Source organism: Anser cygnoides, chromosome 1, assembly GCF_040182565.1.
Source record: "Anser cygnoides isolate HZ-2024a breed goose chromosome 1, Taihu_goose_T2T_genome, whole genome shotgun sequence".
Classification (NCBI taxonomy): domain Eukaryota; kingdom Metazoa; phylum Chordata; class Aves; order Anseriformes; family Anatidae; genus Anser; species Anser cygnoides.
In genome coordinates this window covers 27932347-27956126 of record NC_089873.1, presented here as the reverse complement: position 1 = coordinate 27956126, position 23780 = coordinate 27932347, and the positions used below count along the sequence as shown (strand labels likewise).

The following is a 23780-nucleotide window of genomic DNA, read 5'->3' as shown; positions in this document are numbered from 1 at the left end:
TTTTGGTAGAAAGTACAAGGCTTAAAATAGCCCTATACACATGGAGACCTGACTTGGTATAAAGATTTCAAATAAGAGTGCAGAAAAGTTTTGTATGCATTTTTGTTTGTTTTGTTTTTTCCTTTTACGTGTGTTCAATTTATTCACAGAGACACAGGGCTTTAAAGAAGCCATAAAGATATTCTTTAAGTTTTTTTACCTATCAATCATCCAAAATAATATTTTCCATAGCATTTTTTATTATTTTTAATAATAATTTTTCAAAATACAATTCAGCACAGTATGTTAATCATACCAAGTCTCTGGGAAGTATCACTGGATTGGATGTTTACAAAATATTTTCAGAGTTATTTTTCTTTTTGAACACAGGATGATGATTCTTATTGTAACGCACACACACACAAAAAAAAAATGCTGTTTTTATTGACCCAAAGTAAACCTCAGCAAAGTCACATTGTTTTTAGTGGGTTTTGGAATTGGTTGTAGGTCTTTCAGTTTGTGGATGGCAGTTCTTAGGCAGCCTGCAGGGAAGCTACATTTGTTTTACTGCTAAACTATTGTAGAAAACATTTTAAATTATGAATATGAATATTCCAAATAATTAACACACAGCATCTAACGTGAAATAATTTATATTAGATATGGAAAGGCATCACATTTGCCTTCAGTTGTGCCCTACTTCTACCAGTGAGAGAAGCAGAAAGCTGTAAGATGAGCTTACTGTCAGGCAGATCACAAATTTGCCCATATTACTTTCCTAAAGTGTGACTTTTAGCATCCCATAGTCATTTGTGGAGCAGTATTTGTTGTAGTAGGTGCTGAGCCTGCTGTGAAAAATGAAGTATTGCTGACATTAAGGGTAGAAGAGACTTGGTGCTTCACCTGGATATAACAGAAGAGGACTGACTGTCTGGAAGGATGATCACCTGGGCTGCAAGAATGACTCAGTGGTTACCTGCTACACAAAGACTTCAAAGAGTCTTGTTCAATTTTCTTCCTGAACATGGGTCCTTGGATAATTTTGAGCATTCATTGTAAGTGACATTCATCTTTAAGAGAGAGCTATATCGTCTAAGTTAAGAAAAGTCTATCTTTTGGACAATGGCAAGAGAAAAGAACTCCAGAGTGTGATTCACGTTTCAACACCCTGAGATATGTTTTATAAAGGCAAGAAATTATTGATTTTCCTCTGGAAGTACTTATCTCTGGCCATTGATCACAGAGAGGGATTTGGGCAAATAACTTTAATTAGATGTCTAATATTTACATGCTAAAAATCTGGATCCATTCAGGTATTAGTGGAGGCTAAGCCTTAAACCTTGAGAAACTGAATCTGTGTTTCTTTATCTCAAATTTTCACCTGTAAAATGTGACACTTTCCTTATGGTGAGACAGTGAGGAGTGAGACTTTAAAATTTATCTATGTCATCAGAATGTCAGTGGGGGCCAGACAATTACTTAAGATAACTAGATAGGAAAGGGTGCTGGAGACAATGAGCCCAAACACCAAAAGGTATGAACTGATTTTTTTTATTCTAAATCTATTGTTAACTAAAGCAAAAATTCACTGAATAAAGTTTGGAGTTCAGATGAACTGGATCATCCTTCAGGCACTCTATGTGAAATGTCTTAAAACTATTAATCTTAACATTTAAACCAGAAAATCCACAGTTTCAGTAGCATAAAGTGGATGTTTTGTTTTTGTTTTTGTTTGGAGACTAGATTCTCACTAAGTCAGTTGGAAATGGTTGTGGTAAATTCCAATTTTTTCATTCTTTATGTTTTAGACATCATAGATTGTCTCAAGATACAGTGCAACTTACTTCTAATTATTCAAATCCTTTGGCCTGTAACTGCAATTTGACTCTTACAACATTTTTTTTTTCCAATGAAAAGGACACATTTCAATTATTTATGATTAAGATATGACCAAAATGAGGAGTCTGTTATTCTTTAGAAATATTCCTATAATTTGTAAAAGCACAAATGGATGTTAAAAGGTTATATTTATCATGTGGTTCAGTTTTAGTTTCAGTTTATTTTGTCAGAAAAAAAAAAAAAGACAAAAAAACTCTCATTTGTTTTAGAAAGCCATTGAGATTTGTTCTGGAGATCAGATCTGAATGGACCAGAGTTTTGGTCTGACCTCACAAGGTTTTTCAATGCAACAAACTCTGCAGGAAAATAACATAAAATATTAATGAAAAATTAGCATAGAAATAATAATAAAAAACAGCTTATTTGTAATAATAATAATAATAATAATAATAATAATAATAATAAAAAACAGCAATTATCTGTACAGTGATCCAAAATCACAATTCACAGAGCAAGTGTTTAGAATCAAATATCTCACTTGAATCAGCTTTGCTGTCATTGAAAGTTACACGTTCTGGCCAAATGATTTGCTTAGACTGTCTGCAGAGTTCATACGATGGACAACAATTTCAGTAGAAAAAAAAATGAACAACAATTATCACAATTTGTCCCACCTAATGTGAAGTAGATGATGGAGATGCAGTATTTCCAGCTGTGTTCTTTTTGTTCTGTTGTTTTCAATTTTTTTCTCTCTGCCTAATTTTTCATCTCTTTTTCTTTTCTCCCTTTCTATGTTTTGATCTCTTGCTTGTTTACTCTGGCTTCCAGCACTGCTTCTTATCATTTTTCTTCCTCTCAATCACTGTTTTTTTCTGATATTAGTGATATTTCAGGAAGATATAGTTCTGAGAACTATAGTTGCTGTTACCATGCTGCTGGAATGAATCCTCTGCTGCGGTCTCTATCCGGTTTGATTTAAAATCATAGCTATTGATTACAGCAATTCAGAGAGTACAATGGCAAATATGCACAGTGGGTATGATAAAAGCAAGAACCTGTGAATTCCAGTTCTTAAAAAAGTCAGAGTAATGGAGAAAATAAAACTTACAGATCTTCCTATTTAACCGATTTTCCAAATATTCTTTTCATTAAAGATAAAAATTATTTCCAAAGCCACCAAATCAGTGGCCATTTTTATTTTAATTTCTATGATCTCTGGATAAATTAACCATTCATTTCTTTCAACAACTCTTTTTAGGCAAACAAATGAACTTGTTTATGGGTCTGAAATCAAAGGGGTTGTCTTTGTCCTGGGTGGTCTTTGTCCTTATTTTCAGTCGTAAGCAATTAATCCATGATTGTATGTATATCTTATCAGATGTTCTGCTTTAAACCTACAGTCATTTAAAAAGTACTTAAGCCCAAAACGTTATCCAAAATTGTTACCTTTGGTACCAATTGGTACTGTTATAGAAAATTGGCCCTTTCCAGGGCCAAGGGCAAAGGGCTAAATGCAAGACATAAAACAAAATAGCTCCTGGCTTAGAATCTTGTATTCTGCATTAGCCTTGAGCAAAATTTTGCAGTGCAGCTATTTAACCTACATGCAAAATTTCATAATGGGAATACCAAGAGACCTGTAGCTATAACCAGTACTACTGGGCACCAGCAAAATATTTCATTTATACATCTTACAAAGCAATTTTCTTAATCTTGCTGCATGAATGAAAAATCTCATCCCATAGTCTCCAATTCACTACCCTCCTGACTTCATAAAAAGGTCTTTTAACCACTGCTGTGATTTTCAAGTGGAAATAATAAAATGGCAAGAGTTAAATATTAATATTCAGTTCTTGCATTGTGTCTTTCTTTGATACCAATTACAACTTGAACTTCACCGAACTCAAAAAGACTGCAGACTTCACTCAATTAGCAGTAATAGGATTAAAACATAGCTTTGGAACTGAAGATTTAAATAGGAAAAAAAGAGCTTGGCAAATGTACACTACATGTACAAAATTAATCTCAAAATAAATATGCAGTCCTGGGTGAAATAAGTGGATGTGGAATGCTAGAGATGTGAGGGTCATTGTGGTTTGTTTGGTTTGGTTTGGTTTGGTTTGGTTTGGTTTGGTTTGGTTTGGTTTGGTTTGGTTTTGCTCTGTTTGTTGTTGTTATTTTGTCTGCTTTCTTGACAACCTCTACTGGTTGCCTTGCTTTGAAAACTATCATGGCTGGAGAATAACAGTAAATTTTTCTTCCTTTAGTTTTATGGACACTAGAAAAAGTTGCTGCTATTCACAACAGGTATTCTCCTTTGAAGAGCACCGAAGCAATTTCTGTCCATTATACTTTTCTCCATTACTGACTTTTCATGGTTCTCAGCTCTTTGAAATGTAAGCAATCCCACAGATCCAAATTATTGCATTCAAATAGCTGTCTCCTGAGAAAGGATAAATATGCCCATTTGCAGTTGGAAAGTGCCATGGAGACTAAAGCTATGTTTCTAGACTACAGTTTTGAACAGCAGGTGATTGAGAATTCTATCACTAGAGAATTCTTGTATTCATTTATCCATGCCGAGTTGTTTGTTGTTTATTTTGTATCTGATTTTTGTGGGCAATGAATCACTTCATTTTCACTGTATTTTGGTTATCTGCCTCTACAGCTTGTGATACCTCTCCCCAAACTGAAGATATCTTCAGTTGATAGGGAGTACATTTGACTTCTGAGAGAAAATTGAAATGTCCTAAAAATTCCTTTTGTCAAATCAAAAATTGCGTTCTGTATCCTCTCTCAGAGACAACTATGAAACATTTACATCTTGTTTTCCTCATCAGAAACCTATATAGGATCACTTTTGAAGTACAGTTACATAGATCCACAACCAGCTGTGAACCAGGACAGGTGGTAGTGACACACATATTTTTATTTCCTCCTAGCTAGTGGAGATATCAAGCCAAATATTGGGCATAAGTCTTTGTAGACAACAACCATATTCTTCATTTCTGGAAGAATGCACTTCAGGAAATACCTGAATATCACTAAATGCCCCTTTTCAAAAGAGTATAGACCCAGGAAGAGAATTTGTAAATAAGTGGCTGCATATTTCCAAAATCCAGCCCTAATATTATGACAGATAAGAACTCCCCAAAAGAAAAGCTTTACTTCCAAAAGTAAATCTGATTACCCAGGTTATTAATAACTAGTTTTTATTTAAGTTTACTGAATTAAAAAAAAATGGAGGTGGATATAATAACACCAAATAAGAGGAAAGACTGTGTAATCCAGGTCACAACATCCCAGAGATCAGCAAAAGTTTAGAAGAACCAGACTGGCAATAAAAGGAGCGGCAGCACTGTAATAGACTTAGAGATAGATACCTCAACTCGTACGGGCTACCCATGGCAGCACATCAGAGTACCTTGTTTTGTTGGACTAGGGGTAATCATAAAGAAATCATGACATCTTGACACTATTTCATTTGTATTTCAGTCTGATTTCAAATATCTGTAGAGACTATCCAGAGATTCCACTCATCTTAACCTCTTTGCCCCTCACCCCAACAAAAGAAATGAATCTGAAGTGATCTATAAATTGCAAAATTATATAAATTTGATCTGGTTTGTTTTTCGTTTCTTTTCTTTTTCTTTTCATAGCAGATATTTTTAATGTCCTACCTATGAAACAGTATTTTTTTTCCTAGAAGTGCTGGCCTCCAAAGTTCAAGATATTCATATAATGTACAGAAGTTAATTCACTTACAATAGAGATCTAAATGAACTTAACCCTGTCTAGCAGTGCTCAGAAAGTAGACAGGCCATTTAGGTAGACAGAATCATCTGTCATGGTAAAAACATACTAAGCTTTTGGGGATAGCTAGAAATAGTTTTGAATGTAGGTGTGAGACCCATTACCACCATTCCAGGGATTGTAAATGGTAGCTGAGACAGCAAAACTCTCCCTCGACACAACTGAATGACAACATAGCCCAGAGGTCTCCAGCACATTCCAAACAAAACCTCACTATTGTCTTCCTTGAGTTACATTTTAAATGCCCCCTTTATAAAACAGGCAAACACTTAATCACCTTCTCAGATTTGTCCAGATACAGAATTGACCAACACATGAAAAAGTCAGGCTATAGCAGTTGATCTGGATAGATTTGGAACCAACAAATCCCACTTTGGTGGGGAGGGAAGAAGAAGGAGGGATGAACACACAACACAGAGACTCCAGCCATTTAGAGATGGTTGTCATTCTTCATGAAGATTAAAGGACTTGTAGCCCTGCATTCCTGTATTAATCCAAAGGCCAACCATTGTACAAGCTGCCAGAGCACAGGCTTCCAGACAGTGCACTTGTGATCAGAGTCTTGACCTAAACAGACTCTCATTTCCATGAGGGATTTTTTCTGGCTCTGCTATGGTAACTCTATATGGCAGATAAGCAACACTTGATTGCAAAGATCTTCAGAAATCATTAGTGAAGGAAAAGAGGAATAAATGAGGGCAGTTGAAGAGTCTCTTGTGCGAGTTTACTTGTATATTAGAAGAGTATAACCTTAAGAGTAGTTTTCAAAATAAGAAAGCTTGTATAGTAAGAGATAAGAGTCAAACTGTTGGACAACTTGCACATCTGATTTGCTTAAGGAGATCTACACAAACTGAGCAAATGAGCTAAGGCTTGCAGAATAATGCATGAGGACACAAGGCTTTTTATTTTTAATATATTAATACAGTAGAAAAGAAAATAAATACTCCTGATTTTTCTAAGGGAACCATAAATACTAGAGGGACTTTGCCCCTAGCATTCAGTGATTTACATTTTTTTTTATAAAAGTCGGCGTTGGTTTGAAGTCGCAAAAAGAAGACCAACCACTGTTAAAGTGATTAGTTTTTCTCTGTTACGCCTGGGTCTAGTCTATGTCATCAGATTCTCGTTTTTATGAGCAATATAAAATTCAGACACAATTTCCAGTTAAAAATGAAACCATTTCTGCTGGGTCTTCATAACAACCAACAGTTTCTTCCCCCCTCCCCCTTTTTTTTTTTTTAACTCAGCAGCTATTCTGATATCCAAAGTGGCAACTAATTGCCCTGACAATTAAATGGTATTGCCACAGCACAGCCTTTATGCATTTGTCCTAATAAACGTCAGATGAAGCTCAACTGCTCACTTCAGCAGATGCTAATTTAGGCTGAATATCGCCAGCTATTCAGAGAGAATTTTTGCTTTAAATAAGATTAATCTCACAAATGAAGTGTGGGTTTCCGTCTCTTTACAACAAAGGCCATTGGTTATTCATTAAATCTGAATTACAGGTTTAACAAACACTTGCATAAGAACCATTAATATCATCTGTTATATAATTACTAATGCAGTGAATAATACTTAATATCTCAACAGTAAGGTCTTCAAAATTCAATTACTATAGCCCTTGCCATAGAGACTAGCATGTCCGTTTCGAAGCACTTTTTTCCCTGGTGACCCTTCAGTTTGACTACTTCTTGCTTGGCTGCCATTTGTCAGTTCAGGACTAGTATAACTGTCAAGTAAAGACTTATTGAACTCCTAACTCCGGTCGTGATTCCTACCTTTCCACTGAAGTCAACAGCAAGCTGGGATTCCTGTTAGTCCTGGGCCAGTATTTCATAAGATGTTAATCTGCTTTGCAAGCTAGTGAAGCTGATTCATTTTCTCTCTTTGGGGAATATATAACTTTATTCATAAAATTGATATGCCTCGGAATGTTTGTGGGCACTGAGCCCAGAAGTCATGAAATAGCCTGTATGTATGTCAGTAAATAGTTTACCCTCTACAAAAGCACGACTATTTGCAAAATGCCAATTATGAACTGTCCCAGGACCTTATAAATTCAAAACCTTGTTGAGGAAAAGCGCAGGTTGGCACAGGCCAAAACTATGCCAGGAACTCTTCTAAGAGTTGCTGAGAGGATGACTTCAGTGCCTTGAAATGTCCTGGACATATGGACATAACTGTACAAGTGTGGACAGACATCTCACTGCTGCTCAAGGCTCTGCGCTGAGAATACATGGGAAGGAATCAAGAGATCCTGTGATTAAAGCATGACTATTTTGCTTCTTAGACCTGTCTTCCACAGTTCTTGCCCTCCTTCATACAAAGAATCACAATACTCTTTAGACTGAACCATCCTAACAGTAGACAGCTTCAAGTCCTTAGAGAATTGTTACCTCTGATTCTAATTTTGAGCCAAAGTGATCCAGCATTAATGCTTTCTTCAACTGATGAAGGTGATGGACCCACTGAACTTACTCTCTCAGTAGCAGAGACATCAGTGATTTCCATGTTATGGGAATTATCACACAGAAGTAGGTCAACAGCTGTGCTCAGATGTGAAGAGGTGTGTGCAAGAATAGACATAGCGAAAATAAAAAGGTCTACAAAAATGACAAAAATGATGAGGTATATGGGAGGAAGAATGGAGACTGTGGACTTTACACACTGTAAGGTTAAAAAGATTAAGTCTGTGAAGTTTGAAAAGGAGAAGAAGAGAAGAGAGACTATAAAAGTCTACAAAATAATGAGTGAGCCTGAGGATCCTACACAGATCTATTTATTTCACACTTACCAGTACCTTTTGCTATCTATTCTACTCCTCCTCTTACCAGATCATCCAAAATGTGTTTTGCTTTCCTTCCCATTTCCATTTTCCTTCTTATTTCTGATCCCCTTCACCTCATTTCCACCTTTCCTCATCTCTATATACTCTTTCTCATGATATAAATATCAATACTAAACAAAAGGTTTTATTAATATCAATAAATATATTGCATTAAAAATAATAAAACTGTAGTACATAAAACTAAAAACTAATATATTTCGAATGACTGCCATGAAAAAAACTATGTACATTTAGTGAAAATACAGGCAGCTGTGCTGCTACATACTGTTTCAGCAAACAGTTCAGGAAGAATTAAAAAGCATAATAACCTCAATTACTTTACTTGCAGTAATTTGACATAAAATTAAATTTTAACCCTCAAGCATCAGCTCGTAAGCTAATTTTAAAGTGGAATCAAAAAGGTTCAAGATTTCTATCCTTTCTCTGAAGCAAAACACATAGAGGTGGAATTCATTTGACTTCATGTGTATGAGAAAATGAAGATGCCTACATCCAAGCTAATTATCTAGACTTTTTTTCAGTCAACAGGGGAAAAAGGCACTTTGGTTGTGCAATCCATCTTACTTGAATGTAAATGCCTAAGATAAAGTAGATAAATTGGGTCTTAAAAGGTCTGCTTGTCCCACTGCCCAAAAAAAGTTACTCAGGCATCTAGCTCACATTTAGACACTTGTATTAGATGTAGGAGAGATCCCAAGGAAGACATTTTGGACTATATGGACAGGTGGTCTATACTAACTTAAGTATCCTTATGTCGCTGTGTGCAGATAATATTTCATTTAAACAGGAGTTGTGGCCTACAGCAAAGACCTAACATGATATTACAAAGCCTGCAGAGACAGGTGAGATATATACTTGGATCTGAAAAGGATGTTCTTGGATATACAAAGCATCTTCATGCTTCCAAATTATCTATATGTGTGGGATTGTTAACATACTGCCATTCTGTTCTCCCTTTCAGATAGTCTCCTAATCTATTAAAAATCTATCAAAATGTGTAGCTATCCAGAAAAAAAAAAAAATCAGCTTTAGGAATTGTATATATTTTTATGTGAAATGTGGGGAGTCACTGCAACCAACAACCAACAGAGGACTTCAGAAGAGGAGCTGGAAAGTTGTCAGTATAGCAGATAATGGGTAAATGAGATTCTCTACAGAGGTTATATAACATGGGCAGCACAGGACTTTTAAGTGTAACAGGTATTTGTGACTCCTAGAATACTGTAAAAAAAAGCCATGATTTCTCTCCTAGAAATATCTGAACTAGACCTGATTTTTTAAACACAAAAGTTTGCCTACATAAAATTTCTAAGAGTATTAAAATTATGCCCAAGCAGCTTTAGAACAACTATTTCGAACAGAAATGTAGCCATTTACAGATCTGCTCATGAGAAGCTTACGTCCCAGACTCCTCAGTCTCCCAGGTCACTGAAATAGTATTATTCTCTCTAGCAGACCATACTGAAGTTCATAGCAGGGTGGGTACTTTAAACTGGTAAACAGACAGACCCTTATGCAGATTTTTTTTCCAGTATATGCAGGCAAACATCAGTTCGGCCTCACTGAAAACTGTGGGAAAGTATCTATTCAATACATACCTTGTAGATGTCAGAAAACAGGTGAAAAGATTCTTAATCAGACTCCAGCTTCAGCTTCCAACCACTGTCCCCTGTGAACCTTTGCTGTGTATACTAGAAAGCCTGTTCTCAATGGTTTGGTGTCTCTGCATGTGTTGGCAGATTTTCAGCAGGTCTCCTTCAAACTTCAATTTACACTACTTAAATAGATGGTGATCCCAAAACCTTTCATGATAATGTAGATCTTTTTATGCTGTAAAAAATTTCTGGATTCTTTGTCTAGTTCTTACCTTCTCACCATAAAATCCCAGAATGGTGTGGGCTGGAAGGACCTTACAGACCACCCAGTTCCAACCCCCCTGCCACGGGCAGGGACACCTCCCACCAGACCAGGTTGCCCAAAGCCCCATCCAGCCTGGCCTTGAACACCTCCAGGGATGGGGCACCCACAGCTTCTCTGGGTAGCCTGTGCCAGTGCCTCACCACCCTCACAGTAAAGAATTTCCTACTTTTTAAGTTTCCTACTGAATTGAATTGACACAGCATCTAGTAATGATCTGACCATCCCCTAATAAGCAAACCATGGTCCTATTCAAATTATTTCTATGTATATATTTTTACATACCAGTTTAATTAATTCATTAAGATTTTTTTTTAGCTGCAGTGCTGTGCTAACAACTCATTGTCAGTTGATCAAGGTCCTTGACTCCCAGGTCCTTAATGAAATTACAGGTTCCCAGGACAAAGTTCATCACCTTGTTATAGACCAATAGAGCTTTTCGTTTTCTGGAGGTGCAGTTCTGTTTACTTCTCATTAAAATACACACTATTTAGTTGTGCTCACAGTCTGAAAAGACCCATACTACTCTACACCAGTGGTGTTTTTCTGCATTCTTTTCCAGTCCTCCAGAAATGATGTCACTTACACATATAAACTGTTTTCATTAGTTGATAATGTATTTATGTGGCAGTAGGCCAACAACTCATTCTTGTGCTATTCCAAAGGACTATATCCAAACAAGCAATGATCCCACCTTTCCAAATCCAACTTCACAACTGTCAGTTATTCAGTTTATTAATCCAATTATTGCATGACAAGCTAAATTTATTTGCCACAGGTACTAATCAAACACCTTGAAGAACCCTGATTATATTATATTAACAATCTTACTTCTATCAACCAAACCTGAAATCTGATCAAACCAGATCAAAACTTATATTGATGAGATCAATTTTCCATAAGCTACTTTACCTTTCTTACATTCGTTCTTAAGCAAGTCCCATATCAACCATTCCTATGCTATTTATGATAACTTGTTAATTCTTATAAAATACTACCATGACAATAGAGTTCTTCCAGTCATAACACGTTATCACCAGTGAATATCTGTATTGAATGTTTGTATGTTAATGATTACTTCTGTTTTTAGTAATGATAATTACAATATATAATATTGCTCTTTTTACCTAAAAGATGCCAGTGGTCTTTACAAAGGACATGCACAATCCTCCACCCACACAGTATATCACTGTAAACAGAGGCATGCCATGGAGAAGGGAGAGGCTGGAGAAAGTGTATATATGTACATGTATGTATACACACACATTATACATATTATAATGTATATATGCATTAGTATATACATTAATAGATATATACATGTATACATTTTATGTATATAAAATATATATAATACATATATAATATATAAATTATTTTTTTTTAATGTAACCTCCACTTAAAAGTGTCCATTAAAGGATGTGGGAGGGAACAAGATAAGTGATGATCGAAGACACTACAAAATTAGTTTGCTTTGTCTGTTTGCTTCGAGAAGAAAGGACACTAACATTTCCACCAAAACTAATATTTGATAAAAGCCATTCCTAAAAAAAATCATTTTTCATTTAAAAGGTGTTGCTAGTCATTATCCAAGCTGAACTTTGACAAGGATATTGGAACACTCTTCAGAAAAGGGCAGCAGGGTGTAATCACGAACAGTGGGAACCTGGCCTTTTCCTACCAACTGAAGAATGGCATTTCTCACCACACGTTGCCCTTCACCTCATCTGTCATTCATTCAAGAGCAGAAGTCACACTTTTCGAGTCACAAATGCCATCCTACATTCCTCTGGATTTTCTTACGCAATCTCTAGTCCAGATGTTTGCTAAAGCCAAGGTTGCTTTGTTTATATGGCTTGTAGGTACTGCAGGAGAAAATCTGACATCTCTTTAACTACACCTGACACTTCTAGAGGTTGTTTCACCTTTCTGGAGAGTATAAGTAACTGTCTTTTAGCAAAACAGAAATTAATCAGGATGCTGGTTTTGTGTCACAAGAAGAGGCCTCATAATGAATCAAATTCTGAACTGTCTTAGGCCTTTGGCACTGTTTTTCTAAAATACCGAGGGTCACCCTTTCCTACTATATTTCTGAATCCTTGATCGCAGTAATGTATCTCAATGATCTCAATGGTATTTGATGGTATGTCTTCACCCAATATGGATTCCTTATTAGTGCTGGCTCTGGGCTGTGAAAAACATCATTAAGATTTTTTATCATTTTACTGCCACGCAAATATGCTACAATTATCAGCAGCAGAACTTCTGTGCATGCAAAGAAAATGGGGGACTTTCAGAAAGGCATAATGGTCTGCCCTTACATGCTGTTAACCCTGAGTTCCCATCTTGGACTTTATTACTCCTCAGAGATCTATAATTCCTCTGTTCTTCCCAACAAATCCCTTTTCACCTTCCAGACAGCCAACAAAGGACAGATTGGCTTTGCTGTAAAGCGTCTGGTAGAAAATTTACTCAAACATAATTCTTCTACAGAGTGATGACAGTCTGTCCATAATGGCATGTTGTCTTGCCATAAATGGATGAGAAGAAATCATGTGTAGAAGTCAGCATGTCTATAGGAATATAACTTAAATACTTCTACTTAATTATGGATAGGGCATAATTCCTTGTCTAAATTCTGAAACCTGTCTTTGAAAAATTCCTCTGATGACCTGATCTTCTTTGAGTTCTTTTGGAGTTGTTGCTTTCTGTCTGCCCTGACTTGTGCACAGGAACATATTTAGTTTTTTCTACTATTTTTTTCTATTTCTGGTATTTCTCTCCAGCACTATATGACTTTCCACATCTTTTTCATTATTAGTTCTTTACCTTTTTTCCCTCCCCTCTTATTTTTTTATTCCATCAATCCTTCCAATTTCTCTCTCTCCCAGTTCTTTTATCCTTTCCCTCTCCATATTTTCTCTTTCCCATTCCTCCTTGCTTTCCTTTCCCCACAGTCCCTTCCTTACTTTTCCTTCACCTTTTCCCATTTCTTTGCCATGTGATTTCCAACCTGCAAAGTGCTATCCCTGCAGGTTCTTGAGCACCCTTTGGTCACCACTAGCCTCTGCAAGCAGGCTCCTCTGGCAGCACAACCTGCCCCAGCCAACTCAAGGACTCCAAAGGCCCTAGGAGGAAATTGCCTTCCAGCAGGAGACAGGTGAGGGTTAGCACTGCCCTGAAAGTTGAAGCAGGGGAGGGTCATTTTGCCAAAGTGGACAGGCTGGCAAGAAGACATGGTGCCAGATGCATGCTGCCTGATTTATTTTCCCCCAATTAAAGCAGCCTGTAGGGAAAGTGGCATGCCAGTATAGTGCATTGGTGTACTGACCCCTCTGAGTGCTTGTTAGCACTCACCATGCTCAGCATTTCCTCTCACTGATTGATAGGACGATACATATGTGTATGGCAGAGCAGATTCATTACAACACATTAGCCAGACAGGCAGACAAATGCCCACAGGGGCAGAAAAAGTCTGTAAGGAATAAATAAAAACTTTATTATTTTTCTTAAACTTCTTTTCCCCAGGCTACATTGAGGAATACTGGAGGAACAGGAGAGTGGAGGGAGCCCAGAAGAGAAAGGGAGTGGCATGAATTGAAGGGAAAGTTTATTAGCAGTCAGACAAAGGCTTAATATATTTATTGTTGGATTCAGAGGTTGGATAGTAGCTAGCTCTCTACTTATCTTATTATTTTCCTTCCCAGTGCTAAATGAGAAAGGGTCAATGCATCAGATATCCAGCTATCAGAACATTCCTGTTGTAACAGCTATGAAATGACTACTTGGCAGCTCCACTTGATGCAGTTTAGCATTCCTCAGTTTAAAAAAAAATAAAAACAAACTAGTACCAGCCTTTATCAACAGCTGCCACCATGTGGTTTCTGAAATACCACGGTTACTTCCAATTTTGACAGAAAGAAATATGGTGGCATCACCTGATCTGTTCAGGAATGTTTTTTAAACATCAGTTCCGCAGTGCACAGCTCACAAGAGATGGTGTGGCTGACGAGAGGCTGCTCTGCAACCCTGCACATGCCCTGTTGAGTCAGAGGAGCGAGCAGCCCACGCAATGCTGCCCCGACACCTGTGTGCAGAACCATGACCACTGTACCAAGCCACTTCCCCACAGCTCTTCCTTGGACTTGTAACTCCAGACCTCAACCCTGGACCACCCCAGGCTGTCAACAGCAGTGCTTGATAACATACATTCATGAACGGCTGACACTAAAAAACATCTGCCAGACATAGATCTACCAGGAGGCAGCATTCCCCCTCTCCACGTGTCATGAGAAGCTGCCTGCCCTTCCATGGGGCATGGGAGCATTCAGCCCCACTCCTGCTCTCTAGCTGCTCCCTGGAAGCACTGTGTGATGCTGAAAGAAACCTCCAGAGCCATTCCACTATCCAAAGGGAGGATGGAGTGTGTTGTCAGCCTTAGATCATTAGAGAGTTGATCCTGAGATTAATGATTCAAGGAGTGTACAAGACCTAGTTAGTTAATACCTCAGCATTTGCTTGCCCTACATAATTTTTAGAAAATGTTAACCCCAACAGTTCTACCCCTCATCTCCCTCCTGGATTTCATTTAGGTGCACTTCAAAATGAGATAATTATGTTACAATTAAGAATAGCTTTGTGCAGATAACACAACATTCAGAAATAGGTTTTGTAAATGTCTGTTGATAATATAGGTACCTCTGAGATTGCTGGAGCTTTGTCTGATGAAAAGTGTGTTCCCAGCGGAAAAAAGCCATTGAACCCAGGATACTGTGAAACTGGCATATGGCACTGTGAATAACGTGCATGGGCTTCTTCTTGAGGGTATTTGTCTGTCCACTCTTGATCCCGTAGCTTTCCTCTGAGCTGAAACTGTAGTCCAGTCAGTGCCTGCAGCATTGCTTTATTTCTTCCCTTTCCACTATTAGCAGAGCTGAAAAAATCACTATAAAACACACACACACAAAAATAGAAGCAGCAATTTAATTTCTTGCACAATGTACCTCTACTACTGCAAGAGAAAAAAAAATCCTTAAATATAATACCAAATTAATGTTATGGTTATAGGGCACCCACAAGGACACAATCCCTAACATACCACTAAAAAAAAAAAAAAAAAAAAAAGATGAGAAGAAACAGTTGGCATTCAGTTAACAATCATGTTTGGAGGTTTGTGACTGACTTTGTTATTCCAAGGGAAGCCAGGTACCAGTCTCTTGGGATTAGGTACAAAGGCGAGAAAAAAGTGGACATGTATGAATCTCAAAGGTGACTGCTGGGTTAATAAAACAGCCTGTTTTCTGTTCACCCACTCTTCCTCTCAGTGTGCAAGTACATTAAAATATGTCAAAAGGAAAGCCATTTGCTGGAGAAAAATAATTCAGCTAAAAGTCAAAATTTCCAGCTGGTATATTGCCTTGGTGTGTGCAAGTGCGCTAACAAAGTGACCCACACTTCTCACTGGATGAAAGTTCGTATCCTCATTAAAGTAGAAACAAACACTTGAAAACAGGAACAACTGCCAGTTAAAAAAAAAAAAGACCACAATTGATATGAGAAACCTTCATTTTTCCACATTCTGTTTCCTACTTGTTCTATAACAGATAGAAAATATATTTAAGTAAACTCTTGAAAAGTAGTGAAGGTAAAACTGATTCTGTATGCAGTAACCACTCCTGTTTGCTGGAGGAATTGCATTGCTAACAACCATCCACATTATCATTCTGTGTTTAGAAGAAGAAATATTTTCACAGTCCAGTTTCTAAACAGTCACGTATAACACAAGAATTGGTTCCTGCAAAGAGTAACCCTTTCAAAAAATGAATAGCTCAGGGGAAGAAAACTTCATATCAGAATTACTCATGCTAGAAAGGGTTTGTAGGATCAGCCTCCAACCATTTAAAATAATAGCACATTTAAACTGGTGTGTACAGCCTTTGCCGTCAGGAAGCAAAATAAGGCTTGAGAACTATCACTAATTCACTGCAGTGTAAGCATTTATGCAATATGAACAACATAAGACAGGAGATCCTGGTCCACATGCTGGGAGAAAGCACTATCAGATAAACAGAAAGAAAAATGAGGGAAGTGGTACACAAAGATGTGAGCTGGCCTTTTGTTTATTAACTGCTACATGATTTTCTCGGGGGGGGAGGGGGGGAGAAAAAGAAAGAAAAAAAAAATCTCTACTGACTGCAGAGTATGTTACAATGAACAGTCTGAAAAGCAGAGTCACAGAATGGACAAAGTTAGAAGGGACTTCTAAGGATGGAGACCTGAGAGCCTTCCCAGACACCCTCACAATAGCTTTTTTTTTGTCAGTTGTCAGATTGGAATTTCCCCCATTTCAGTTTGTGCCCATTGATTTATGGCCTGTCCCCAGGCACCACCAGCAAGAGTCTGGCTCACAGCCTCTCCCTGTAGCTTACTTGCTCCAAGCCCTTCTGCATCTTCACAGCCCTTTGCTGACTCACTCCTTTGCATCCACGTCCTCCTCATACTGCGGAACCCTGGACTGGGCCCAGTCCTCCAGCTGTGGCCTTCCCAGTGCTGAGCAGAGGAGCAGGATCACACCCTCAACCTGCAGGTGATATGATGCTGCTCCTGGTGGAGCCCAGAAGAGGCTGCTGGCCTGCCTTGCTGTACAGGTTCATTGCTCACCCACTATCCTCCAGCAGGACCCCCAGGGCGTTCTCTGCAGGGGTCCTTCCCAGCCAGTCGTCCCCCAGCCTGCACCAGCACATACACTTATTCCTCCCCAGGGGCAAAAGTTGCCATTGACTTTTTGTTGAACTTCTTGGTATTTCTGTCAGCCTGTTTTTCCAGATTCTCACTCTGAAGGTCTGCACAACCATCTGGTATAATGACCACTCATCCCAGTTCTCTGTTGTCTGCAAGCTTGCAGTCTGTCCCATCATCTGAGCCATTAACGGAGATTTTAAGCAACATTGGGCCCAGTATTGACTCCTAGGGGTCACTATTAGTTACTGGCATCCAGGTTGGCTTTGTGCCACTGATCATAGCCCTTTGAGCCCAGCATTTCTGTCAGTTTTGAATGCATTTCATTTTCTACTCTAGTCCATACTTCCGTTTGTCTATATAGATATTCAGGAAGCAGCTTCAAAGATCTTATTAAAGTAAAACTAAAAACATCCACTGTTCTCCTCTTGTTTACCAAGCTTGTCATGTCACTATCAGGCTACCGGGACTGGTTCAGCATGATTTTGCATTTTCCTTAGTCTTCATTTTGCTGTTCATCTACCTGTAGAAACTCTTCATGCTGTTTTTCATGTCCCTCTCCAGATTCAATGTAAAATGGAACTTATGAACTTAGCCAATATTTCAGAGTATATAAACAGGATTTTTTTAATTTGCATTGTCTTTCTGCTGCTTAGAATTTTTTCTCCTATTATGAAAATGCCTGCTTATTTTTTGTTTTTTGTTGTTTTTTTTTTAAGTGAATTTTACAAACCTGTTAAACCATAATAGCCATTAAGCATCTGTTATGAGCTAGCATGTCAATACATATCCAAACACATAGCAAAAAATTTTAGGCATTATATAGAATGTTTTAGGTGGTAACTGCAGTATCAGTGGAGAAGAACAAAGCCTTTAAGATCTTTTCTTCTGATCAAGGCTTTGCCAATGCATTTCTTACTGGCTAATATGCACTAATAAACATCACTTCTAAAATTTATTCCAGCAATGTTGACCTCTGCAATTCTGCACTGAGCAATGTCTGAGTGTCCAGAATAAACGTCAGGACAAGGACCTGGCTTTATTCTTTCAGATCTGCTGAGACTGATGTAAATATATCGCAAAGACTACATCACTGCTTCACAGAGAAGCCTCTTCTAGTAGATACAAGCAAAAAAAGAAAGGTGATGAACAGTTTAACTAAGTCATCTGTGCTGATTCAGGAATAAAGAACAGAAACTTGCTATATATCCTAACTGCTAATGCAACTTCTTAGCCTCAAAGAGTAAATGGTTAGGTCTTTTGTACACAGCCCAGCCCTTGTGGTACTGGTGGATGAAAAGCTCAACATGAGCCAGGAATGTGCTCTTGCAGCACAGAAAGCCAACTGTGTCCTGGGCTGCATCACAAGCAGTATGGCCAGCAGGGTGAGGCAGGGGATTCTGCCCCCCTGCTCTGCTCTTGTGAGACCCCACCTGGAGCACTGTGTGCAGCTCTGGGGCCCCCAGCACAGGAATGAGAAGGAAGTACTAAGAACAAGTCCAGAGGAGGACCATGAAGGTGATCAAAGGCTGCAGCACCTCTCCTACGAAGACAGGCTGAGAACATTGAGGGCATTTAGCCTCGAGAACAGAAGGCTCCAGTACTTAAATGACACCTACAGGAAAGATAATGAGGGACTCTTTATTAAGAATTGTTCTCAACCTGAGCATATCTATCTTGTGCTCTTCTTCTTCTGTCAAAGAAAACTGAATTACGGAGTGCCACTTGCACTTGTACCTGGTGTAATCACCTCCAGCTTCAGCAGAAGCAGGAGCAGGACTCTGTATCATTGATTCTGCTCCAATACATTCCCTATACAATGCAAAAGATGGCAGGACATCAGATTGTGCCAATATTCTTCTCTGTTTCTGTTAGAAGCCAAGCCCATGATTCAGACAAAAGCCCAGTATCATGGCTGTCTCTTTTATAGGTGGGCATTCAGCATCTTCTAGACTGTTTGTGCCTTGGCTTGGCAGTGTGGACACTGTGTAAAAGCAGAGTAGTGTGAGGGTGACTCAGAGTCTTTGATCCGCTGTGCCTGGATCAATGACCTGCTTTGCAGGCAAGTGCATAGTCAGCTTCATATTAAAGCTCCGCAAAAACCCAAGTCTTCCCATGTTTGAGGAAGGTCACTTTGTTCTTGTCTCTGAGCATGAGACTGCCTAGACCATGCGACTAGCTAGCAGGACTTCCTAGCTGTTCTGCAGTGTGAACAATTTCTCTTCCTTCCCTCACTGGCCCTCCCTACTGTTTAATCCAAACTACTCCAGTGTGGTCACCTGAGACGTTCTCAAATATGAAAATTGAGAAGATGGCTGTGATTACCCCTTCCTGGCCACTGCAGTCTTATCGTGCCTGTTTGGTTGGCACACTTGCATACTAAGAACCTATTCTTACAGTCCTTTCACAAGCAAAACTCCCCACTGACTGGTATGTCTTTGTATTAAAAAATTTACTGGATATGCAGAGCAGCAATTCTGAACAAAGGAGTTTAGCCATTTTTCTTTTAGTTATCCCTTTCAAAAATGCCCTAAGGCAGTCATCTATTTCAGTCAATGGAAGGCTGAAAATGTTCAATAAAAAAAAAAAAAATCTATTTTTGAGCAATAAAAACATAAAAGACATCTAAAACCATAGATAATATTTTTGTACACATTGAGGACCATATTTCTTCACAAATCATTGACTTTTTTTTAACTCTTTGTTTGCCAACTTTTTGCCTGGAGCAACATTTGACAGTGAAGAAATCCCTGCTTATAAAGGAATGAACACTTATGATCCCTTAGTTATGCTGGTTGGAGGATAGTTACATACAAATCCAATTTAGAAAAGACATACAAGGCATTTCAAGTATATTCCCCTTTATAAAAGTTTCATTTATCTCAGCATTTTTTGCAATTAAAAAAGTAAAAATCAAGTTAAACAGTACTTTAAAAATAAAATTCAACTTAACTTGCATCATTTGTACAATACTTTACAAATAGAATTCCAATGGAAACAATATATATATATATTGTTGGGTTAAAATTAAAAATATATATATTTAAGAGTAAAAACCTCTCATAAGAATTTTGTGTGAAGATTATGCTTAAATTAAAGCTAAATATATATTGGTTTTGAAATATTCAGTCAGTATATACAAAGGACCTTAACTCTGATCTGTAGCAATGCAAATGAAAAAAATGCATATTTATGTTGAAGGCAGTACAGTTTTCGTGGCTCCAGAAAAGATTAAATTGATTTTAAAAATTTCAATACCATTTATGTAACTCAAAGTCAGGCTTTTATTATTATTATTATTATTTCTAGTTTAAGTAAAATATAAGATAGAGAAATCCTGCAAAAAAAGTTTTACATTTTACAAAAGGGTACGGGAAAATAAGTAGGATGAGTTAGAATATGAAATGATGAAGATAATGAACAAGCAGGCTTACTTGAGAATTGGAAGGTTGATTCAGTAAAATAGAATTTCAGCAGTGTGTAAAAGGTATATTGGTGCAATAAAAGACAAGAATGAGAACTGGTCAAAGAACTGCATTAAGCTATAAAGGGGATGCCCATGAGATTTGGAATTACATATCCAGATGTATCACGTTATGACTCAGGCAAAAGCCTTGCTGTAGAACATTAACAGCTGACTACCATGCCTAGAATAATCTAATGAGTATTATGCATAGTTTTGAGCAGCCTATACCAGAAAAAAAAGAATTAAGTTGAACAGCAAACTTCAGTAAGAGACTAAGGGACTGAGTTACAAAGCAAGCTGGAAAGAATTACATGACAAATACAGGGCCTTTTACATGATGTATGTGAAAAATATGAACACCGGGAGATAAATTATTACAAGAAAAAATAAGTTACCCTTGTCATTATGGTGATATTAAGAATATTAAGTAGAATATCACTATCACACAAGTTCTCTATAGACAATATGAAGCAACAAGGATACACTGTCCCAGAGAAAGTGGTATAACCCCCTTCATTTGATTCGTTTAAATAGAGAGTTGGCAAAATATTAGTGAAGTTATTGTACAGTAGGTCATGAACCTGTATTGGCAGGGGATGGACAAAATGACCTAGAAGGTCTTTTCCCTCTCATACTTCTTTGATTCTAAAAGGCTCTAAGTCAGATGCTTCCTTCATTTGTCTACAAGATCCACAGAGCTCAGAGCTACCACAGAGAGACCTGTAAGGGTGAAAGTAGGCTTGGCTAATAAAATATCAGAAGCCCATAACAGTTAAGAAATTCTTTCCCTTTTATTGTTATAAATATATACGTATCTTTTTGTCAGCATTCAGTATGAACGTCTGCACAGAAAACTAAATTTTAAGACACTGAAAGGCAAAGTAAGTGTAGAGGTCACTACAGCAAACGAATCAGGCTGGAGTAGCAGCCAAAGGAAATGTACAGTCCTCTGCCATTGACTTCTTGAAAATGCAGGTCTTACATGTACAGCAGTAACAGGATTTCATGCATAAACATGTTTTTTTCTTGATTGTTGTTCACATAGAAACAAAGATCCTACCAAAAGCCTCACTGCTGTCTGGCTAGTTCCAGTCTTTCCTTAATTATTGTCAGCGTTAGAAAATAATGCTTGTGAAATAACTTAGACCCAAAGAAATCTATAACATTTGAAGGTATTCAGGAAAATTCAGTGCCTTGATGGAAACTAAAAAACTGTTTTTTTTTAAACACAGTGATATTAATACATGCAGCAGTATTAATATCATGTTGAAAAACAGCAAAAAGTTGTGGTAAATGGTCAGTTTTCTCAATGAATGTTATTAGCAAAATCCCAGAGGTTATCACTGGATGCACCAAATGTTCAGAAATAGTCTGTCAAAACTGTAGAGTGGGAAGTAACACAATTTGTTGGTTATCGAGAGTGGTATAAGTGAAGGGTCCGGTGACACTGACTGAACAGTTAAAAAAATGGCAGATGAAATTCAATGTCAGCAAAAATTTAGTGATGTACTTAGGGGAACACATCTCTAACTGTGTACATTATTGGCATACACTCTTATGAAACTAGCTGCTACAATTTAGGAAAGGATTTTGAAGCCAAAAGATAATTCTATGAAACACTAAGTGCAATGGTTAATAGCAATCAAACAAACAGACAGAGTATTAGAAACAACACAGAAAACAAGGCAATGTCATGGCCTAAATTCACAGTGTATCCATGCCTCAAATACTGTCATTCTTGTCTATCCATGTAGAAACAACACAGCAGCAACAGACAAGGTGTTAAAAAGATAAATGTAGGTAGCTGAAAATATACCATGGCTTCATGAGAATCAAGTTAACAGAAAGATCCTCCATCCTGAAGGAAAGGCATCTCAGAAAAGACATGATAAAGATATGTACAAAACCTGCATGGCACAGAGAAGGTGAAAAGAAAATACTTTGTACTTTTTGTCAGTTAAAAAATAGAACCATCATGTCCATGACGAAATGATCACAGGGCAAGATCAGAACAAACAAAAGGAAAAAATGTCAATGATATCTAAACTGTGGTACTTTTTGTCAGAGGATTATAGTGAGAGGAAAAAGTTACATAGGTTGAAAAGTCATTGTGATAATTAATGGAAAAACATCAAGGACTATTAATTGCAAAGACACCACACTCCTGGCTCAGGAATTAGCTGAGCCACAGATTGCTTGAAGTTGGGATTGTTTCCTGGAGAAGTATGATCACTTCCTGGAGATATCTTTTGACTCTTTTCTAGGCTTCTACTACTGCTAGCTGTTGGAGACAGGGTACTGAGCCAGAAAAATACCTGGTGCAATCCACTACAGCAAATTACTACATCTTATCATAAACCCGAAAAGAGCATCTCTGGGGAGATGGTGTTGTTTCCCTTGCAATGTACATCATTAATATTTTTAATTAAACTAATTTATTAATCTGGCTCAACTGCACCAGAGCAATACTAGCCTTACCAAAGATATGCGTATATATATATATAATATATATATATTAGTATATATATATATTAATAGCTGCTGAAAATCCCTTAGGTAACCAGTTGTCACAAATTTCATCAAGTTTTAATGTTAACACTAGGCCAGGAAAATAATTTGGTTTCTCTTCCAGAATGAACTTTTGTGTCATATCTGTAGATCCTTAACAAGCTATGCAGCTTCTGCTTTCTCTGTGCCATAAAGAGAGCACAAACCAGGAATGAATTGGCCTTGACATAGCTTTCAAAAACCAGAAAAAGTGTTGTACAGGAATCACTAAAACAAAGAGAGATTAAAAATAAGTGTTTCTTGCCTTCTTTTAGAAAATGAAGATGCATGCTAAATTCAGAGCACAGATAGTATAAAACACATTATTCCTTATAAAGATACATTTTCCTAGTAGCAGAGCAACTTGGGGCCCATCAATGTTCATTTTTTCTGTATTTTTTTTTAATTTATTTATTGTTCTTGTTTGGGTGTGAGGTTTTTAGTGGCACAGTCACCTTAGTGCTAGGCTTACATTAATATATTTATACCTCATTCTAACCCTAAGAGGAAGGATGACTGCTTTAGCTATTGATGGGTAAAGTGACTAAGACCATTGTGTGATTTGGGGATGAAGATAATGTCCAGAGTCCCACAGGGAATCAATGGCAACATCAGGAGCTCTGCTTC

General features: G+C 37.6%; 1 protein-coding gene across 2 annotated transcripts in view; it reads right to left on the bottom strand.

The window, feature by feature from the left end:
* Positions 1-23780, bottom strand: part of TFEC (transcription factor EC) — a 150157-nt gene that overhangs the window by 92304 nt on the left and 34073 nt on the right. For both annotated transcript variants that reach the window (XM_066991409.1, XM_066991419.1), the window contains exon 2: positions 15101-15347. In XM_066991409.1, the coding sequence (XP_066847510.1) occupies positions 15101-15301 (201 nt within the window). In that variant the 5' untranslated portion in view covers positions 15302-15347. The remainder of the gene's footprint in view (positions 1-15100; positions 15348-23780) is intronic.